This window comes from Eleutherodactylus coqui, chromosome 11 (assembly GCF_035609145.1).
Source record: "Eleutherodactylus coqui strain aEleCoq1 chromosome 11, aEleCoq1.hap1, whole genome shotgun sequence".
In the NCBI taxonomy this organism is placed as follows: domain Eukaryota; kingdom Metazoa; phylum Chordata; class Amphibia; order Anura; family Eleutherodactylidae; genus Eleutherodactylus; species Eleutherodactylus coqui.
In genome coordinates this window covers 80,857,552-80,877,601 of record NC_089847.1, presented here as the reverse complement: position 1 = coordinate 80,877,601, position 20,050 = coordinate 80,857,552, and the positions used below count along the sequence as shown (strand labels likewise).

The window sequence follows — 20,050 nt, the reverse complement described above, 5'->3', positions numbered from 1 at the left end:
GAACTGGTGAAGGATGAGCTTGCCAGGGTTGAGACACCTGATAATTTGGAGGACTTTATTCAGCTATGCATCCAAATTGATCAGAGACTTATAGAACGTAGAAAAGAGAAGCTGCGGGATTTGGAAACAACCCTGCCTATTCCTTCAGTTATGAAACATCATAAAATGTCAGCTTTACGTGCAAAATATGCTTTATTATCTTTATAGACAGGACATTAAGCCGGGGGTCTCGATAACGAACGAGACTCCCCCATGCTAACTAGCTATGCGACCCCCAGCTTCCGTGCCATGTGATGTCCTGACTATAAAGAAAATAAAGAATATTTTTTATGTAGAGCTGACACTTTATCGTGTTTGATGTCTACAATTGCCATTCAGGACTTACGGCGGGGTCTAATGCTCCATACATATATGCACGCATGACCCTGGATTTTCCCGTTAGAAGAGGTGAGTTGAGCACTTCTTTTCTTTTTACATTACATTCCTTCAGTTAACCCGCATTGAAAGTCCATTGAACCTATACCTGACCCATGCAGATCAATGTCATCCGCAAGCCCCTCTCCTTCCTTTGAAGGAGAGGCACAGTATTGAGAATTTATGTTTCTATTCTGGGGGCTCAGGACATTATGCTATCAACTGTCCTAACAAGTTCCAGAAAACTATAGCCCTTAGAAATGTCAGGACCATAACTTACCCTGACATTTCTAATCAGTCGGGTTCTATCATGCAGGCTATTCCATTAATAACGCAAAATGGAGATAAGATCCATCCTCCATCCCTCAATTTTCTCATCCCCATATAGGTCTTATTTGGGAGCCAAAGAATGCAATGCTCTGCTATATTAGGTTTGGGAGCAGGAAGGAATGTTATGGACTTAAAATACGATCTTGATAACAGCATTCGACGCAGAACTAATCCCATGCCAATTGATATGGAAACTATGGATGGATCACCTTTATCCTCAGGGCCTATAACTCAGGAGATAAGTGAACTGGAAATCTGTATTGAACCTAAACACCATGAAATGATTAGTTTTCATCTTATTTCTTCTCCTAAATTTCCAGTTATTTTAGGAATCCCTTGGTTTTCTACCCATAATCCTTCAATCAACTATTACCTTTCCTTCAGAGTATTGTAGGAAAAATTGTCAGATGCCCAGCCCCAAATATATACTGAGGATTGTCATCAGAATTGTGAGAAGATGTCTTCTTAGTACCAGAAATTCAATGTCTGCAGCTTTCTGAACCAGAGTAAAAAGTAGTCAGAAAATACTTGGATGAAAATTTAAAGAAAGGCTTCATTCGACCTTCGTCATCCTCAGTTGGGGCACCCTTGTTTTTTGTACAGAAGAAAGACTCTATTATTGATTACAGGGAAGTAAATAAAATTACTATTATAAATTATTACTACCCTTTCTCCCTAATCCTGAAATTTCTGGAAAGACTTTGTTCTGCCAAGATTTTTTCCAAACTGGATGTAAGAGGAGCCTATAATCTTATACGGATTCACCCAGGGGATGAATGGAAAACTGCCTTTAGAACTAGATATGGACATTTTGAATACCTGGTTATGCCTTTCAGCCTTTGCAATGCCCCTGTCACCTTTCAGCATTTCATTAATGATATGTTGTAAGATCTGTTGGATCATTTTGTTGCTGCTTACCTCGATGATATTCTTATATTATCTCACAACTTGAAGGAACATCGCAGGTATGTCCAGCTGGTCTTGGAATGCCTTCAAAAGAATTGTCTCTATATCAAACTGGAAAAATCTGAGTTTGAACAAACCCGGATGTAATTTCTTGGATATATCATCTCCCCAGATGGTCTGGATATGGATCCCAAGCCAGGGTAACTGAGGTATCACCCAACCTACCCTTAACGAAAAGGTATCTACCCGCTCCATCCGCCCGTGTGTCCAGGTGCTCCCATGGGATGGAACCTGCAACGAAAATGGACATTCCTTTGGTTTTGGAGATGCGCTGTGGTAGACATCTGGAAAATGCACATCCTTCAGCCTGGGAATAGAGCCCCCTCTGAAATGGGTTTCTTGCATGAAGGTGACATGGGCTCTTTTTTGCCACAGATGACGTAGAATAGGGGACCTTTTTTCCGGAATGTTCAGACCCTGTACATTGAGGGGGACAATATTAAGGTTAGATCTATCAGATGACATAGTTAAGTTGGAGGAATTTCCCTACTAATTTAGAAGGCAAATCAGATGGCGGCAGGGAGAAAGGGACCTGCTAAATTGGGATGAAGAGAAAAAAAACATGCAACCACACTGGGGAGGCGGAAGACACTACAGCCGGTGAAGGGAGGACTGACACACGAGATGGGGTCAAAGGGGTTGGGAGAAACAACGGAAGAGTAGTAGACAATGGGGCCCTACCTGTTGACCCATGAGGCCACTCAGATGAGCTGCACAGGGCAACAGGCAAGGCTGAATTATCTCAACTTTTAAGTACTTAATTAAGAAGCCTGGCCCGCTTAACGTGGGGTGTCTGCTCCACACAGGAACCCTAAGTGGGTTATGTAGAATGGCAGAACACTGCCACCGCAGGTAGTAACAGAAACAAGAAAAGGCCTAGTGAGAAGATAATGTAGTTTCTGATAGGTGTGTTTAGTTTACATAAAGATTCTAGAAGAACTTCTGTATGGCCCTAGGGATTACTATTGATTTGTCTTCTGCCTTCCATCCTCAGTCCAATGGTCAGACTGAAAGGACTAACCAGATTCTGGAGCAATACCTATGCTGTTTTATTTCCCATCTCCAGGAAGATTGGGTAGACTACTTACCAACAGCGGAATTCACCTACCAAGAAGAGGACTGATATCAGGACTCAAACCTGAGAGCTTTCGTGCTCCAGGTGGCGACTCTTCTGATTGAGCTATCCATCCTCTGGATAGCTCCCTTGCAAAACCTTGCTTTTGTTGCTTGCTTCTAGTTCCAGGCTCCTGTGTTTCCCTGGCTGGCTCCACTCTGTGTTTTCCCTAATTAGTTTCCCTATATAAACCTGGCCCTCCCTCCTTGTGTGATTATTGTGCTTCCAGCCTCTAGTCAGGCTCCTCCACTTGCCTGCTCCTCTTACAAAAGATAATTATTCCCATGTACTCCCAGTAATCCTGCCCTCTGCTTCCCCACAACTGTGCTAACTGTCTGCTCCTCTGTACTGCAGTAGATACTACCTATGGACCGACTTCAGGCTTCCCCTGACTACGCCATCTGCCTGCTCCTCTGTACTGCACCTGATCCTTCCCATGTACTGAAATTTGTCTTCCCCGAACTATACTATGTGTCTATCAGTTCCGAGTAGGGACTCTGAATCGGAACCTCATTGCTACAAAATAATCATGCCCAACATGGAGTCCAGGTTACTGAGCTTCAGGAGTTTTATGCCTCTTACCAGGAAAAAGTTTCTGAGTTATAAAAAGAGATGGACAACTTACAGAGGCAACTTCTGGAGTTCAGGTTCTAATTTCCGCATGCCACTGCCAGCCCAGTTCAGTGGGGATCATGCGCAGTATTGAGGATTCCTTAGCATTCCGTGTTGTATATTGTTTCATTTCCATCCTACTCCATTGACAAAAAGAAAGTATTCATCATTAACCTTCTGATAGATGAAGCACTTGCATGGGCCTCACCATCTGTGCAAAGAAACAGTTACCACCCCAATGATCTCAATGCTTTCATTACTGCTATGGATCAAGTTTTTGATGACCTGACTCACTGTGCCACAGTAGAAGATAGATTACACAACCTACGGCAAGGGTGACGCACTGTTGTCAAATATACAGCAGAATTTAGATTCATTTCGATTCTAAGATGAAAATGCATGACTTCATATAAATATTCATTTTTATAGATTGTAAAATCTATTAAATAACATGTTCCAGGAAAGCAACTTTTAACCACTGAATATACATACTGTGAGGGATCAGCGTTTAGGATCGGTAGCAACCTGGGCATAAGCAGTCAGAGACAGTGACACATGGGATAAAGTCTTTAGTCCAGGCGTTGCCTGGGTTTATTTCCAAGCAAACAAAGCAAAAATACAGGCCTTAACGTCAGGCAAACATAAAGTAAATCCTGCTCGTCCGAGCACTTACTAAACATGTAGCGTCCCTGTCTACACACTGGTAACAAAATGGCTCCTGCACACAGCCAGCCAGGACTCTCAGACCTGCAGAGGTCTCAGCTCTCCTGCTGGCCCTGTAGGCCCAGGCTTTATAAGGCCTGGTACCAGCCCCACCTGGTACGTGGGAGTGACCATCCCACCCTTCGCTTTGGTCACTCCAGGAAAAGCCGGCTTGGAGCCACCTACTTGCTACAACGTGTCAGTAACTTAATGTTACTGACACCATACTGCCGGCTTCCTCCACCGAGCCCAGGCTGCTCGGTGGCACGTATCTGCCCAAGCGCTCCCCAAGGCAGCATAGGAGAGCATCCTAGGCGACACACACCTGCCCTCCAGCACCTTGCCAGTCACTGTCTCACAATACATACATACACACACACACACTAGTTAATATAGTCGGCTTCGCCCGACTTAACTTGGTACAGGTGTTTACACAGAAAATTTTAGGAAGTCGTGGTTACTTCAGAGGAACTGAGGAATAAAATATGTATACACATAGAGGAGCATTAGATTCTCCTCAGACTGCATGTACCGATGTTCCTCTGCAGAATGTACCCCCCGCCACCTTCTCCTTACTTTTTACCCTTAAAGGTAATGTCCCTTTTATTCAAATTTACCCACAGACTGGAGGTTGCAGCCCCTTTCAGACCGGTGTGATGGTCCGCGATGGAACTCAGGCTTTAAGTTCCTGATGTGGCTTCACACCGCTTTCACTGGTCCAAACTGGACCTCAGGCTTGCAGCCCTTCCAGCTCCCCTAAGCTATCACTTCCCCTTGAGTCTGGCAGGATCTGCTCCTTTTATCCAGTTCCTGCCATGCCCACCAGGTGTTAACCCTCTCTGCAGTCCAGAATGCCTGGCTGTAGCCCTGTGCAGGCCATTCTGCTCTCTGCACTTCCACACTATATATAATCTAGTACGTTTATTATACTGCATTTTAAACGGGTATTTCTATCTTAGACAATGCTAGAGGATGTGCTCTACCTGCACCCTTTCAATTGGAGGTTCCCTAACCCTATGTTCTCCGCCACAAGGCGGCATGGCTGAATTAATAAGAATGTGGCATTACAAAAACAGCTGAACTCACTTTGATACATTGCTTTCATAACTCTCATAAACGCTATAGCAGTTTCATACACGGCATAGCTCTGCTGTTTCTGTAATCCCAGCTACCTCTCCATTTTCCTTTGGCCTGTGGCAGGCGGGATGGGATCTGGGTACACAGGATGTATGTCCTGGGCGCATGGTACTTAGCACAACAGGATATAAACTTACGTCCTTTGTTTAAAGTGTCACTGCAGTGGCAATCGCAGCAACACTGTAGTGATGGCTGCTAACATAGTTAGCAGCTAATAACTACTTGCCACTGAGGGATCAAGACAGCGGTCCTTCCCCAACGATCGCCGTGATTGGTCAGTCAGCCAGACTGACCAAGTACAGAGCAACAACCCGGGTCCATGTTGAATACAGTGTGATCTCTCTTTCCAACCATCACAGTGTGTTATCGATGGTTGGAGAGAGAGGGCTGAGAGGAAACTGTACTAAAGAAAGAAAAAAGTCATACCGATCAGTAGTAGTGCAAGTAGTGTAGACGTCCTGTCAGTGTAGTGTTAGTGTAGGTACTGTAGTGTGACAGGGTATTAGTGTAGTTAACCCTTTCCAATTCACTGTCTGACGTCTCAAGACATTCTGATTGAAGGCTGTACAGCTCCGATGTCGGAAGACGTCCGGCAGGGTATTCTTACTGTATATTACTGGCTGCTCAGTTGTCTGGGGCCTCTCTAGCATGTCACGTACTGCAGTACGTGCTTTAGCCAGCAGGCGGTGCCATTGTATAATGGCAGAGAAAGCCCCCTAGGAAACCCTGAATCCAAAATTGGATTGCAAAGGGTTAATAAAGTGTGATCTGTATGTCAGTCAATGTAGTGTTACTTTAGGCAGTATATTGTCTGATCCTGTTAGTATAGTGTCTGGTTAGTCAGTGTATCCATCAGTATAAAAAGGAAAAAAAATACAATAACACAGTAAAAAAAATTCCTGCTGTTCTCCAGTGACCAACAAGTGTCCTATGGCCAACAACTCGATTTTTTTTTAAAAGTGTTTTTTTTTGGTGTATAATAAATCTATATAGTATAGCCCATAGGAGGTTTACTGCGGAGGAGGCTTACGTAATTATTGCATCTGAGTCAGACTCAGCTAGTGAGGATGACCTTACCTTTCTGGCATTATCCTCTTCATCATCTGAACCCCCTGTAATCCTGAGAAGGTGTCCAATTACACTGGCGTAAAAATTATCCAGGTAAAGGTGGTAACCCTGGTCCAGTAGTGGATGCACCAATTCCCATACAATTTTTCCTGTAATTCCCAGGAAGGAAGGGGGGCATTCTGGGGGCTCAATTCTGGTGTCAATTCAGACTGGAATATAGTTTTATGAGGAAATAGTCAGTATTACTTGTATTTTATTCATTTAAACCTTTGCTCATTCTGAGCTGAACAGTCCAATGGGCGGAGCTATCAGTGATCAGTGCAGATAAATAAAATACAAGTTACACTAAATCTTTCCCCATATAACTGTATATGAACCTGCTCGCTTCCTGCTGCTCTATAACATGCCGCCTGCAGTTTGGACAACATGTTTCATTTTAGCTGAAGGGTTGATAGAAGACCTGAAAGCTCGCATTAACATCATGTATTTTTGTTATCCATTAAAAGGTATCATACCTACAAGATTACTTGGTTTCTCTCACTGAGAACAATCACACTTTGTAATTGATTTGTGGTAAAAAAATGAGGCACCAAGTTGTGCCGCATTTTCAGCAGCGTTTAAAATGCTGTCCATTCATTTTAGTGGGCGATGCACAGCATTTTAAAATGCTGAAACGCCAAATATAGAACATGCATCGCTGTCAAACCGCGGTGTTAAAAACTTCACATTTTAACGCTTGTGTGAGCAGCGCCATTGAAAGGAATGGGAGCATTGTACAATATTTAACGCAAAACTGAAAGCGCCAAGCGCTGGAAAAAACACCTAGGGCTCATGTCTACAGCCGTATGTGTGAAACGCTGCAGGTAGTCTCACAGCGTTTTATACATCCTGCAACCATACCGGCAGAGAGCTGTCGGAGACATCATATGGCTGTGTATGGCACTGAGCATGCCTGCGAATCACATGCACATGCGCAGGGATACGTATTAAAACCCATAAGCAATGTATTTCATATGTACAGCGTATCATACGCAGCTCATACAAGTGTATAGGGTTCTCTCTGTGTATGAACACAAAGAAACAGAGCATGGTGTGCACACGCCAGTGAAAGACCATTGACTGTTATTGACTCCATTTACCACTTATCACGCGTCCATGCAATGCACGCATGATACGTGGTGAAAACGTGGTCATGTGCATGAGCCCTTAGGCTTCAAATCTTTGTCCTACTACTGGATTACAACTTTATATTACTAAAGGATTCACTGGATCTGAAATCACTTTACTCCTGTGGAGACTTTTGTTGTCACTCACTATACCACAGGAGTCCTGGTGGTTCAGCACAAATATTAGGAACAGAAGATGGCTGCCAGTCTCCAGCAATGAGGAATATATTTCTATACATAGTTTTTTATGTATCTATTTTGAATTGGGGATATAAATAGTATAGTTGTGAATAACATATTGTATAGTTATATATTAGATGTTATACACGCAAATCACCCAAATCCAAAACATGAACACATTCCCAGAGGTAAGTGGTTTTACACAAATTTAATTTTAATAGCTTCAATAGATTTTATTTACTGTAAAATCCCTGGCCAGGATTGGGGGGTCTTGGATTTATTTGGATTAACCTAAAGGGTTAGTGTTAGCAAGAGGAAGTCAGTATGGACGCATTTTAGAATAAGGCCTTGCATAATTAACAAACAGGATAATGCAATGATTATTGATGGCAATGATATTAATGGCACAGCAAGGGACCTAATGAGAGCAGCATCTCATATTTGGAGGGATATGTGGCATAATGATAAAGCCATGGACAGCAACATACTATGCAAGGCTTCCGCATATTGGCCAAAGTTGTTCAGATTAGTAGTTCCGAAAGGTGAGGGCTGATGTATTAAATCTTAGAAATAAATATTTTGGTGAAAGCTTCCATGCATGTCCTGTATACTAAAATGTTTGCTGGATTGTGGAAAGCACCTGGATGTTGTACAATTGTTGTGTGTGTGTTGTATGTAGCCTCGGAGCTTCCAAGTGTCCTGGCGGAAAGAAGCTGGACGTGGAATCCCAGCAGCTGCCTATATTCACAATTATGATTAGAGCATGTATGCGACTGAAAAGAACTACTGAGAAGGCAGGTGTTAGAGTCTACCTAGTTCGGGGATATTCAGTAAATCTCCAAATTAACATGTGCTGGTTGAGGTCACAGAACACACAAGGCTTTACAGCGATGCGCGCACATCACAGGAGGCAAGAGAGGCAGACTTTTTGGAATGGGTGTCGGCCTCCGGATTCCGCAGCAAATACTGACCATAAACATGCTATTGAAAATCGCTTTTCCATGTCCACGAGCGGAAACCAATTGCGATTTTCCATTAGCGGAGGGGAAATTGCAGCGCGTTCTATTTCAGTGCGGATTCCTAGCGACGGCGCAGCACGATCTGTCTTGGGCTGGCAGATCCACATTGCAGATTATGAAGAATCCGGACAGGTACACAGGGGTCACCGACCAGGCATAGGATCGAATTCTGCTGTGAGACCCCGCATGCGGAATCTGACCCATTCATGTGCATTTGGCCTTATTCAGGTATGCTTTAATCAACAGCCAAATGAAACCTATTGTAGGAAAGAGAGGATCGTTATTATTGTAGCGCTGTTCTTTGTTTACATTAGTAGAAAATGCTGACGGGTTCCCGTTAATTTTAGTAGTTTGTACAGTATTTAGTTAATGTCTCCAACACAAAAAAAAGAGCTCATTCAAAATTACATCTACCAACCAGGACTAAAAATATTTATCTGCTGTGAATAAACTTTCAGAAAAATGCCAGTGGCTTATTGCTAGTCTCATTCAGAAATATGTCTTAGATTTATTGGGTTTGATCCTAGACTTTCAATCTGTACCTCCCTTCCAGCCACAATGTTCTTTTAAATGAAGAAACCAACTGAGTCACAGTGCAGTTTATATCACAAGAGAGAGCTTTGGATCTAATCACAGCAAGGTCACGTTTCTCTGCATGCTCCAATACAGCATCCAGCTACCAGGGCCACCATTAGAGATCAAGTGCAGTTTATTTCACCCATTGTACCCGCGACTAAGCTCTTTCATCACTTTATAAATACCTGCAGAACCCACTGTACACAAAGCGCAGATAATAATATTACAATGCTGCTCTTCAAGGAATTGCTACAGTTTTAAATAAACGTCACTTAAACAACCCAGCTCTTGTTGAATGACCATGCTGGATTGCCCCGTCTTTCTCCAGAGATTATTTTTCCTCAATTACTGGGGAATGCAACCATTTTAGCATTTGACGCTGGAATTAAAGAGCTAGCAACATGTATCAGTGCACGTCACTAAGGCTTTCAAATGTGTGCGGCACATCCAGATCTCCAAAGTAACATGGAGAACTGCATGCAGCATTGCAGGTAGTTGCTAGTAGCTCCCTCATGGCCTCCTTATGAGCTCAGTCATGTGGCTAGTAGATGTATTCTTTGAGCCTTAGAAAAGATACTTGGCAATTAGAAACAATAGCCTACTTTTATTCCAGGCACTGGGCAACCCTTGTCCATGGGCAGTGCTTGGTACTGCAGCACAGCTTCAACATGGATGGGTATGAGCTGCAATACTGCACACAGGCCATAGACAAGACTGGGTTCTAGAGGAAAATAAAAGCAGATTCTTCTTTTCTAATCAGACATTACTTTTGGGAATGTAGCGGACCTATAACGATAGCATAACAAATGTAACTTAATGCCATAGTGAACTGCATGTAGTGAAAGCAGTGAGCAAGTGATAAAATCCATGTGACGATAGCTTCATGTTTGCCAAGAATTATTAATTTGTAGGAACTATTTCACCATCATCTCTCTAATGTTCACTCATTTTTTTCGTGCCAGCATTATGATTTTGCAGCACAGGCTTAAAAAAAAAAAAAAAAAAAGAAGCTTCATTTTCTCAAGCCACAAATTACATTGTGCCATTGGCTTTACAAAGGTGACTACCAAAAGAAGCTATGGAGTGTTCCAGCTCTAAACAAAATTGATGAAGTAACCTCAGGTTAGGTCATCAATCACTGATTGTTGGCGGTCCTTTGCTCAGGACCCCTGATAATCAGATGTTCGCACGTGTACAGAGCAGGAAATCGATAGCTCCATACATTATGCGGTGGGCTGGTATGATATTGCAGGTGCAGCTCCCATTCACTTTAATGGGAGCTGTTCCTGCAATACCATGAAAGTCCACTGCACAATGTATGGCGCAGTCTGCTTCCTGCTCAGTACCCTGTGACAGCAGCCCCAGCTATCAGCTATATGATCCAGTGAAGAGTTATGACATTTACATAAATAGTATGGTGCCACCTAGTGTTCAAAGTATATAGCAATGCGCACGTCCATATAGTGAGTTGAGTCCTGGTGGACACTCATGCTCACACACTCTGCATACTGATTCTCTTCTCATTGCACAGCAGGCATTAGATTTCTACCTTGCTTGTTAGGAAAGGAGCAGTGGAATGGCAGTATAGATGATACATGTATCATATTAATCCTGATAAAACAAAAGATGCAGTAAAGCTGACGGAATGACAAAATATAAACTCAACATGTCCTAATATTTTGTCATTCCATCAGATTTACTTACATCCTTTGTTTTATCAGGATTAATGGAATATATGTTTGTCCACCTCTAACTATATTTTTGCACTGTATCAGGGTACAATAGGGTTTGGACAGGAGGCACATGGACAGGGCAGTTTTCCTGCTTGATAGGCAGTGCCATATTTATTAGGGTATTCACAGGGTGAGTTATCCTGTTTATTTTAATATCCCCATGTATGGATGCACTATATAAAAGTCTTCTAGTAAGTATTATTCTGATGGCATCTTATCACATATATGTGATTAGTTTTGTCTGTGAGTATATTTTTAATGATGTAATAAAGGTTATGTTTTAGGATTGGCTCTCCGTGATATTTCTAGGCTTCCTATATCTATTGCAACTTTCCTGAAAGTTGCTTCGTCAGCCAGTGAATCTGCATCCATGGTAGTGATCACATATATAACTGTAAAACATCAAAAAAACCTTTCAAACAAAAGTTGACAAATCTATGGGCGCATTGCAGTATATATTTGGATACGTATTCGTGCTACCCAAACATATGCTTCTGACTTATTCAGTATAGGTGGTATGAGGGGATTGTAAGTGTATAGTGACACCAACTTGTAAATGGTGATACCATTTGAAATAAAAAAAGACAAAAACATGCTGCATCATCATAGAAGGAATACAGTTGGCATGCATTTGCCATCCAGATCAGTTTTTTTGTTCTGTAACCCATGCACACATTCACCTCATCCTTAAAGCCCTGAGCCCAATCCATACATTCCCTGCATGCATCTGTCATAGATACGTAAAGCAGATAGTAACATAGTATGTAAGGCCGAATGAAGACAATGTCCATCTAGTCCAGCCTGTTTATCCTCCCATGTTGTTGATCCAGAGGAAGGCAAAAAACCCCAAGAGGCAGGAGCCAATTAGCCCTTTTGGGGAAAAAATTTCCTTCCCGACTCCCTAATGGCAATCAGACTAATCCCTGGATCAACCCCTAATAGTTCCTACCTGCCTGTATACCCGGATTAACAATTAACCTAAGATTTATATCCTGTAATATTCTTCCGCTCCAGAAAGACATCAAGTCCCCTTTTAAACTCCTCTATGGATTTTGCCATCACCACATCCTCAGGCAGAGAGTTCCACAGTCTCACTGCTCTTACAGGAAAGAAACCCTTTCTGTGTTGGTGATGAAACCTGCTTTCCTCTTAACATAGCAGATGCCCTCTCGTTACCGTCGCAGTCCTGGGTATAAACAGATCATGGGAGAGATCCTTGTATTGTCCCCTCATGCATTTATACATAGTTATTTGATCGCCCCTTAGCCATCTTTTTTCCCGGGTAAATAATCCCAATTTTGATAGCCTCTCTGGGTATTCCAGTCCCGTCATTCCATGTATTAGTTTAGTTGCCCTTCTTTGAACCCCCTCCAATACCGTAACATCTTTCCTGAGCACCGGTGTCCAGAACTGTACACAGTATTCCATGTGAGGCCTGACGAGTGCCTTATATAATGGGAGGATAATGTTCTCGTCCCTCGCCACATATATCGTAAAAACAGATGAACAGGCAAAGAACCCATCTAATACACTCTGTAGACAAACACAAAGTTCAGTAACTATAATAGCAAATGGATTTGGTTCGTTTAATATTTATTTAAGGTCTTTGATTTTTTTTTCCAACAGACTGAGTGTATTGCGATAATAACAGAAGGGCATGAATATTAAATAATGATATGTCTAAATCAAAATTGTAAATTAATGCAGGATTTGTAAAATCCGTAAAATGATTTGATGACACTACAAGTCATGGAGTGCTCTTATGTGCTTCACAACGTTTGCTTAAAAGCACGGTGTAAAGGCCAGTGCTGTCAGATTGAAAAACCTTACAGACCCTCATCATCCGAGCCCTGTGATATTTTCCCTGTTTAGATCTCTTACTTTGTCATTCGAAATGATCATTTATTTCGCCTTTGTTATTTTCATTACAGGCCTCCCTAACTCATGTAAATGGAGGATAATAATTTTGATCTGATTCTGATCCTTTAAATCTGCATAGATGCAGGTCGGCTGCTCGGTGTACGTTGTTGATTTGATTTCCAGCTAAATTACAAGTTACCAGATTAGAACCAATTCATGAGATGATATTTAATTGTGTCCCACAGGGGGAGAGAGCACAACAGAGAGATGGAGAGGGAGAGAGGAGTTCGAACATGACAGAGAAAGAGGATTCATCACACAGAGAGGGAGGGCAGGAGGGAGATTAGAACCGTGAGAGATAGACGACTTAGAATATTGACAGCAAAAAGCACATTTAGAAAGGTTAGAAGGACAAGAATTATGAGCTGATGTTAAGCTAGTGTTTTATATAGTAGATTATCAGCCTGACATGTATTAATGAAGAGAATCCTGAGAACACAGGAGGATTACTGTAAAAACACCCAGTCTCTTCTAGTCTCCTTAGAGATCTGTATACTATACGTACTTCCACAGATGGAGCATGCTGGTAGCTCTCCATGGTGCTGCATTTACGTCTCTGTTCTTGTACGCTGGATGCTGATTGCTATTGTTCCCCATCTACCATTCCTATTATACTCCTATTTCTAGTCACCAGAACTGCTCACTAATTTTCTCTTCTTTCAGTGGATGGATGCATACATCGGGCAGCGGGCCCACTCCTCAAGCTCGAATGCAGCTCCCTAGGAGGCTGTGAGACCGGGCAAGCAAAAATCACCTGTGGCTACCTTCTGCCTGCCAAGTGTGAGTTTATTCTTATTATTCCTTGGGGTCATATTATTTGGTCTTCTCCCATGATCTTATATAGGTCTCTTGTGTGACCAACTGTACATCGTAGAGGGCTACTAAGAATATCTGGTTGTCATGTCTGATTGCCATTTAGATTCTGTTCTAAGTATATTTTATGCCAAGGATAACTATTATTATTGACTTCCCCTGCAGAGTCATCTTAGCAAGAAGCACTGTCTAATGGTAGCTTTCTTCCTTCGAACAGTATTTTTCAAAGTTTCTAAGCCAAATATCCCCTACTCAAATAAATTACAACATATTATCCCCATGGCTATGATCATAGGTATGCTGCAGCATATCATAAGGACAGTGTGAGTACCCATAGAGACGTGGCATGTACCCACTGGGGCATATGTAGCACAAGTCGAGAACATAGGGCCCGGAGAAGTAAGATATCGCACACTTACAGGCTTCATTGTTTTCCTGCTCAGACCAATCTTGTGATTTATTCCCCTTAGATGTTATTCACACAGTGGGGCCTGTGGCACAAGGTCATCCAAGTCCCAGCCAGCAGGAGGAGCTGATGAACTGCTACAAGAACAGCATGTACCTGGCGTCTGAGAGCAAGCTGAATACTGTGGTGAGAGACGGGTATCAACAACTGTCGGCTTCCATTAGTCACTAAGTGTAAATTAACGTTGATTCCATTTTTTTCCTATAAAAACTAGTTTCTTTTACTAAAATTACATCGTTCTGTCTCTAGACAACTTATATTTCAGCCATCTATCTGATATAAGCAACACAGAGCAAAGTGATAAAGACTTACATACATATGGCTGAACTCCATTTAGTGGTATATTCACCTTTGAACCCAATATTGCACTTGTATTATAAGCTGCATTATTGCATAGAACTTTAACCATAATTTTGCTGGTTGGTTTTGGACGCAGTCAACAAACTTGTTAGAAGTCAGATGTCTAACAGTTTAGTTGAGCTTCTATAATGAAGTAGATGGTTAGCTTTTCCTACATCCAGTATGGTTTAGATCTCAAGAGCCTGTAAGCAAAATTGCAGTCCAGCATGGACATACCATACCAGATATTCATGGATATAGTAGCATCCCTATAAGCATCGCAGCTGCGACCAGGCATCAAAGCAAGAGGCCCTGTGGCACCCTTGCAGCACATATGTCAGCAAGGTTAGTGTAGGTGAAACTGCATGACCCCAGTCACACAATAATTGCTCCATATATTTACCATCCTAACTCCGGTCTGATCTGCTTTTGCTCCGCTCCTCTGCCATACTATGCCCTGACGCCATTCAGTATATGGATGTTATGTGTGCTGCACATACAAGGTCCTGAGACTGATTGGTTTCAGAATTTTATTAAAGGGACCCTGTCACCAGTTTCATGCTGTTCAAACCACATGCAATATGAACCCAGGACAGGTAGGTACACAATGCCCATGTATGTTTTATTCTGAAACGTTGCAGCATTTCAGAACAAACATACTTTGAAGTTTCCTTTAGAATGGCGCTCCAAGTCACAGATGGGGGCTGCGCCAGTTTCCTCCTGTCCACATCATGTAGAGCGACAGTTCTCTCCCTATACACAAGCAGAGAAAGAACTGTCATCATAGATCATTGGGGCAGGGAGATGCCGGCGCGGCCCACTCATCACTTGGAGTGCAGCTCTGAATCAAACTGCATAGTAAGTTTATTCTGAAATGCCACGGTGTTTCAGAATAACACACACAGCTGCCGCGGACCTACCTGTCCTGGAGTTCATGCTGCCCGTTGTTTGGGTAGCATTAATCTGGTGACAGGTTCCCTTCAATGTTTGATAGATCTTTAATCAAATGCCATATAAGCCATAACACATCATCTTTTGTAACTATAGATGGATGCTTACACAACTCCAACCAATGTAAATACTCATACGTACATTATAGTAGGAACAGCTCAGAGGATAACCGCTAAATTTCAACGAACGATAATTGTAATTTTTATGTATATAGAAGAATTATGGAGGCATTTCCCCTAGAATACTAATGTGATATGACATATGGTAGAGCTAGCATTATTTTTTACAGATTTATCATATGGTTTTATAAAGAATATGACAGAAAAAAAACTTTGTATGCCTCCATATGAAATCAGAGGCTTTCAAAGATGCAATAGTGGAGCCATATTACAGCTTCCTACAACTTGTGTACAAACCCTAAATATGTCTGTGTACATGAACCCTTACCCAAATAAAGTTCACACAATGTAGGCAGTGTGAGATTTTTGTTTTTCCATAGGTGGTGGGGACAGGAGTGGACCCCATGCCGAACTTTTGCCCTAGAGCCCATGAGCCTTTAGCTACACCTCTGCACAGATACTTAATTGGCCAATTGCCATATAACTAAGTATTCTTCTATCACAGAGCTTCATCAACTGGATAGAAGTGTGACAACTTTAGCAAAAATATCAATTAACATCTCATATTTACTCATGCCCTATTTGCAGCCATACGTACTGCCGGCAGAGACCACGTATGCCTGCATAAGGCATTACGCATGCCTGTATATCACACGCACAGTGTGATTTTTTTTTTTTAATTCCCTGTTCTGTTTCAGATCAGGGATGCGTATGGAAACGCTGCCCATACACAATGTATTGCTTATGGACAGTGTATGATACGCAGCCCATACAAGTGAATAGGACTCACGCTGCGTATGTATGCAGAGAAATAGAACATGTTGCGATTTATTTTTCTTGCATATACACGGTGTGCATGGATCAATGAAAATCCATCAGCTTTCATTAACTCCATTCACCGCGTATCACGCATCTGTGGAACGCCTATTTGCAGAAGCAGTTTGGCCCTGAGATCCTGAGGGAGCCAGGGTATCAGTCCTTTGTGCTGTACACTTAGAATGTGTAGGACAGCCTTCCTGGTCTAATAGTATAGGCATCACTAATAGGCTGTAAGCCTACATGGTGCACTATATGTATCTATGTGACTAGCACCATATACAAGAATTATATATGACTATTAACAGCCATCCTACCCCAATGAATGGAATGGTAGGTGTGAGCATGATTGTTCATCAGTATTTTGCACTTGTGCTACCTTCCCCTATAGCATTTTGCCTTCCTGCATGCTTCTTAGAACTTGCATTTGTACATACCCTTGTACTTGTGTATCAGTAAATACAGCTTTACTCAGGATTAGTAATGCAGTGTATTTGTAAAATCTCTAAACTTAATATGTAGATTATATATATGTACAACTTGTAAAATATATAAAAAGACATATTAATGATTCACCAACAGGATCCACCAGGTATCAGATTATCAAAGATTTCCTGGATGTTCCGTTGCAGAAGGATTATCAGTAGAGATGAGCGAACGTACTCGTCCGAGCTTGATGCTCGGGTGAATATTAGCGTGTTCGGGATGCTCGTTACTCTTAACGAGTACCACGCGTTGTTCGGGTTACTTTCACTTTCATCTCTGAGACGTTAGCGCGCTTTTCTGGCCAATTGAAAGACAGGGAAGGCATTACAACTTCCCCCTGTGACGTTCAAGCCCTATACCACCCCCCTGCTGTGAGTGGCTGGGGAGATCAGATGTCACCCGAGTATAAAAGTCGGCCCCTCCCGCGGCTCGCCTCAGATGCCTTGTGAGTTAGCTGAGGGACAGTGCTGCTGGTGCCGGAGCTGCTGTAGGGAGAGTGTTAGTAGTGAGTGTAGGCTTCAAGAACCCCAACGGTCCTTCTTAGGGCCACATCTATCCGTGTGCAGTACTGTGGAGGGTGCTGTTAGCAGTGTTGCCCATTTTTTATTTTTTCAAAATCGGCTGTCTGCAGAGCATTGCGCCCTGCAGTAATAGTCCAGGGACAGAAGTGGTGGTTAGGCAGGGAGAGTGTTAGGAGTGAGTGTAGGCTTCAAGAACCCCAACGGTCCTTCTTAGGGCCACATTTAACCGTGTGCAGAACTGTGCAGGCTGCTGTTAGCAGTGTTGCATTTTTTTATTTTTTTTTTTAAATCGGCTGTGCAGAGCATTGCGCCCTGCAGTAATACTACAGGGACAGAATTGTGTAGGCAGGGCCAGAAGACATATATTAATGATTGAATATAGTCAGTGGGCCTTTTCTTTAACCAAAAAAGGGAAACATTCTATTTGGCCTGCCTCTGACAGTCCTCAGCGTTCTGGGTACGTGTGTGGTGGGTGCAGAACGTAAACAGAAATCATACGCAGCCAGCTACATTTAACAGCAGGCTTGCGCCAATTTCTTTCCTGCCTGGGAAAAATCACCGCTCTGCTGTAGTTAATAACTCTGCAACCCTGCAGTTCTGTGACACATTTGCAGGGCCAGAAGACATATATTATTGATTGAATATACGCAGTGGGCCTTTTCTTTACCAAAAAAAGGGAAACATTCTATTTGGCCTGCCTCTGACAGTCCTCAGCGTTCTGGGTACGTGTGTGGTGGGTGCAGAACGTAAACAGAAATCATACGCAGCCAGCTACGTTTAACAGCAGGCTTGCGCCAATTTCTTTCCTGCCTGGGAAAAATCACTGCTCTGCTGTAGTTAATAACTCTGCAACCCTGCAGTTCTGTGACACATTTACAGGGCCAGAAGACATATATTATTGATTGAATATACGCAGTGGGCCTTTTCTTTACCAAAAAAAGGGAAACATTCTATTTGGCCTGCCTCTGACAGTCCTCAGCGTTCTGGGTACGTGTGTGGTGGGTGCAGAACGTAAACAGAAATCATACGCAGCCAGCTACGTTTAACAGCAGGCTTGCGCTAATTTCTTTCCTGCCTGGGAAATCAAATCACTGGTAATACACCATGCTGAGGGGTAGGGGTAGGCCTATAGGACGTGGACGCGGGCGAGGACGCGGAGGCCCAAGTCAGGGTGTGGGCACAGGCCGAGCCAGTGCGGTGGCCAGGGGTAGAGGCAGGGCCAGACCGATTAATCCACCAACTGGTTCCCAAAGCGCCCCCTCGCGCCATGCCACCCTGCAGAGGTCAAGGTGCTCTACGGTGTGGCAGTTTTTCACAGAGACGCCTGACGACCGACGAACAGTGGTGTGCAACCTTTGTCGCGCCAAGATCAGCTGGGGAGGCACCACCAACAGCATGCGCAGGCATATGATGGCCAAGCACCCCACAAGGTGGGACGATGCCCGTTCACCGCCTCCGGTTTGCACCACTGCCTCTCCCCCTGTGCCCCAACCTGCCACTGAGATCCAACCCCCCTCTGAGGACACAGGCACTACCGTCTCCTGGCCTGCACCCACACCCTCACCTCCGCTGTCCTCGGCCCCATCCAGCAATGTCTCTCAGCGTAGCGTCCAGACGTCGCTAGCGCCACAGTTTGAGCGCAAGCGCAAGTACGACGCCACGCACCCGCACGCTCAAGCGTTAAACGTGCACATTGCAAAATTGATCAGCCTAGAGATGCTGCCGTATAGGCTTGTGGAAACGGAGGCTTTCAAAAGCATGATGGCGGCGGCGGCCCCGCGCTACTCGGTTCCCAGTCGCCAGTACTTTTCCCGATGTGCCGTCCCAGGCCTGCACGACCACGTCTCCCGCAACATTGTACGCGCCCTCACCAACGCGGTTACTGCCAAAGTCCACTTAACAACAGACACGTGGACAAGCACAGGCGGGCAGGGCCACTATATCTCCCTGACGGCACATTGGGTGAATTTAGTGGAGGCTGGAACAGAGTCAGAGCCTGGGACCGCTCACGTCCTACCCACCCCCCGAATTGCGTGCCCCAGCTCGGTGGTGGTATCTGCGGGGGTGTATGCTTCCTCCACTAAACCACCCTCCTCCTCCTCCTACGCAACCTCTGTCTCGCAATCAAGATGTGTCAGCAGCAGCAGCACGTCGCCAGCAGTCGGTGTCACGCGGCGTGGCAGCACAGCGGTGGGCAAGCATCAGCAGGCCGTGCTGAAACTACTCAGCTTAGGAGATAAGAGGCACACGGCCCACGAACTGCTGCACGGTCTGACAGAGCAGACCGACCGCTGGCTTGCGCCGCTGAGCCTCCAACCGGGCATGGTCATGTGTGACAACGGCCGTAACCTGGTGGCGGCTCTGCAGCTCGGCAGCCTCACGCACGTGCCATGCCTGGCCCATGTGTTTAATTTGGTGGTTCAGCGCTTTCTGAAAAGCTACCCCCACTTGTCATACCTGCTCGGAAAGGTGCGCCAGCTCTGCGTACATTTCCGCAAATCCCACACGCACGCTGCCACCCTGCGGACCCTGCAACATCGGTTTAATCTGCCAGTGCACCGACTGCTGTGCGACGTGCCCACACAGTGGAACTCTACGCTCC

General features: G+C 43.9%; 1 protein-coding gene across 2 annotated transcripts in view; it reads left to right on the top strand.

Annotated features, from left to right (window-relative positions):
* The window catches only part of MACROD1 (mono-ADP ribosylhydrolase 1), a 656,520-nt gene that overhangs the window by 611,666 nt on the left and 24,804 nt on the right, over positions 1-20,050 (top strand). For both annotated transcript variants that reach the window (XM_066583989.1, XM_066583990.1), the window contains exons 5-6: positions 13,601-13,717; positions 14,221-14,342. In XM_066583989.1, coding sequence (XP_066440086.1) covers positions 13,601-13,717; positions 14,221-14,342 — 239 coding nt within the window. The remainder of the gene's footprint in view (positions 1-13,600; positions 13,718-14,220; positions 14,343-20,050) is intronic.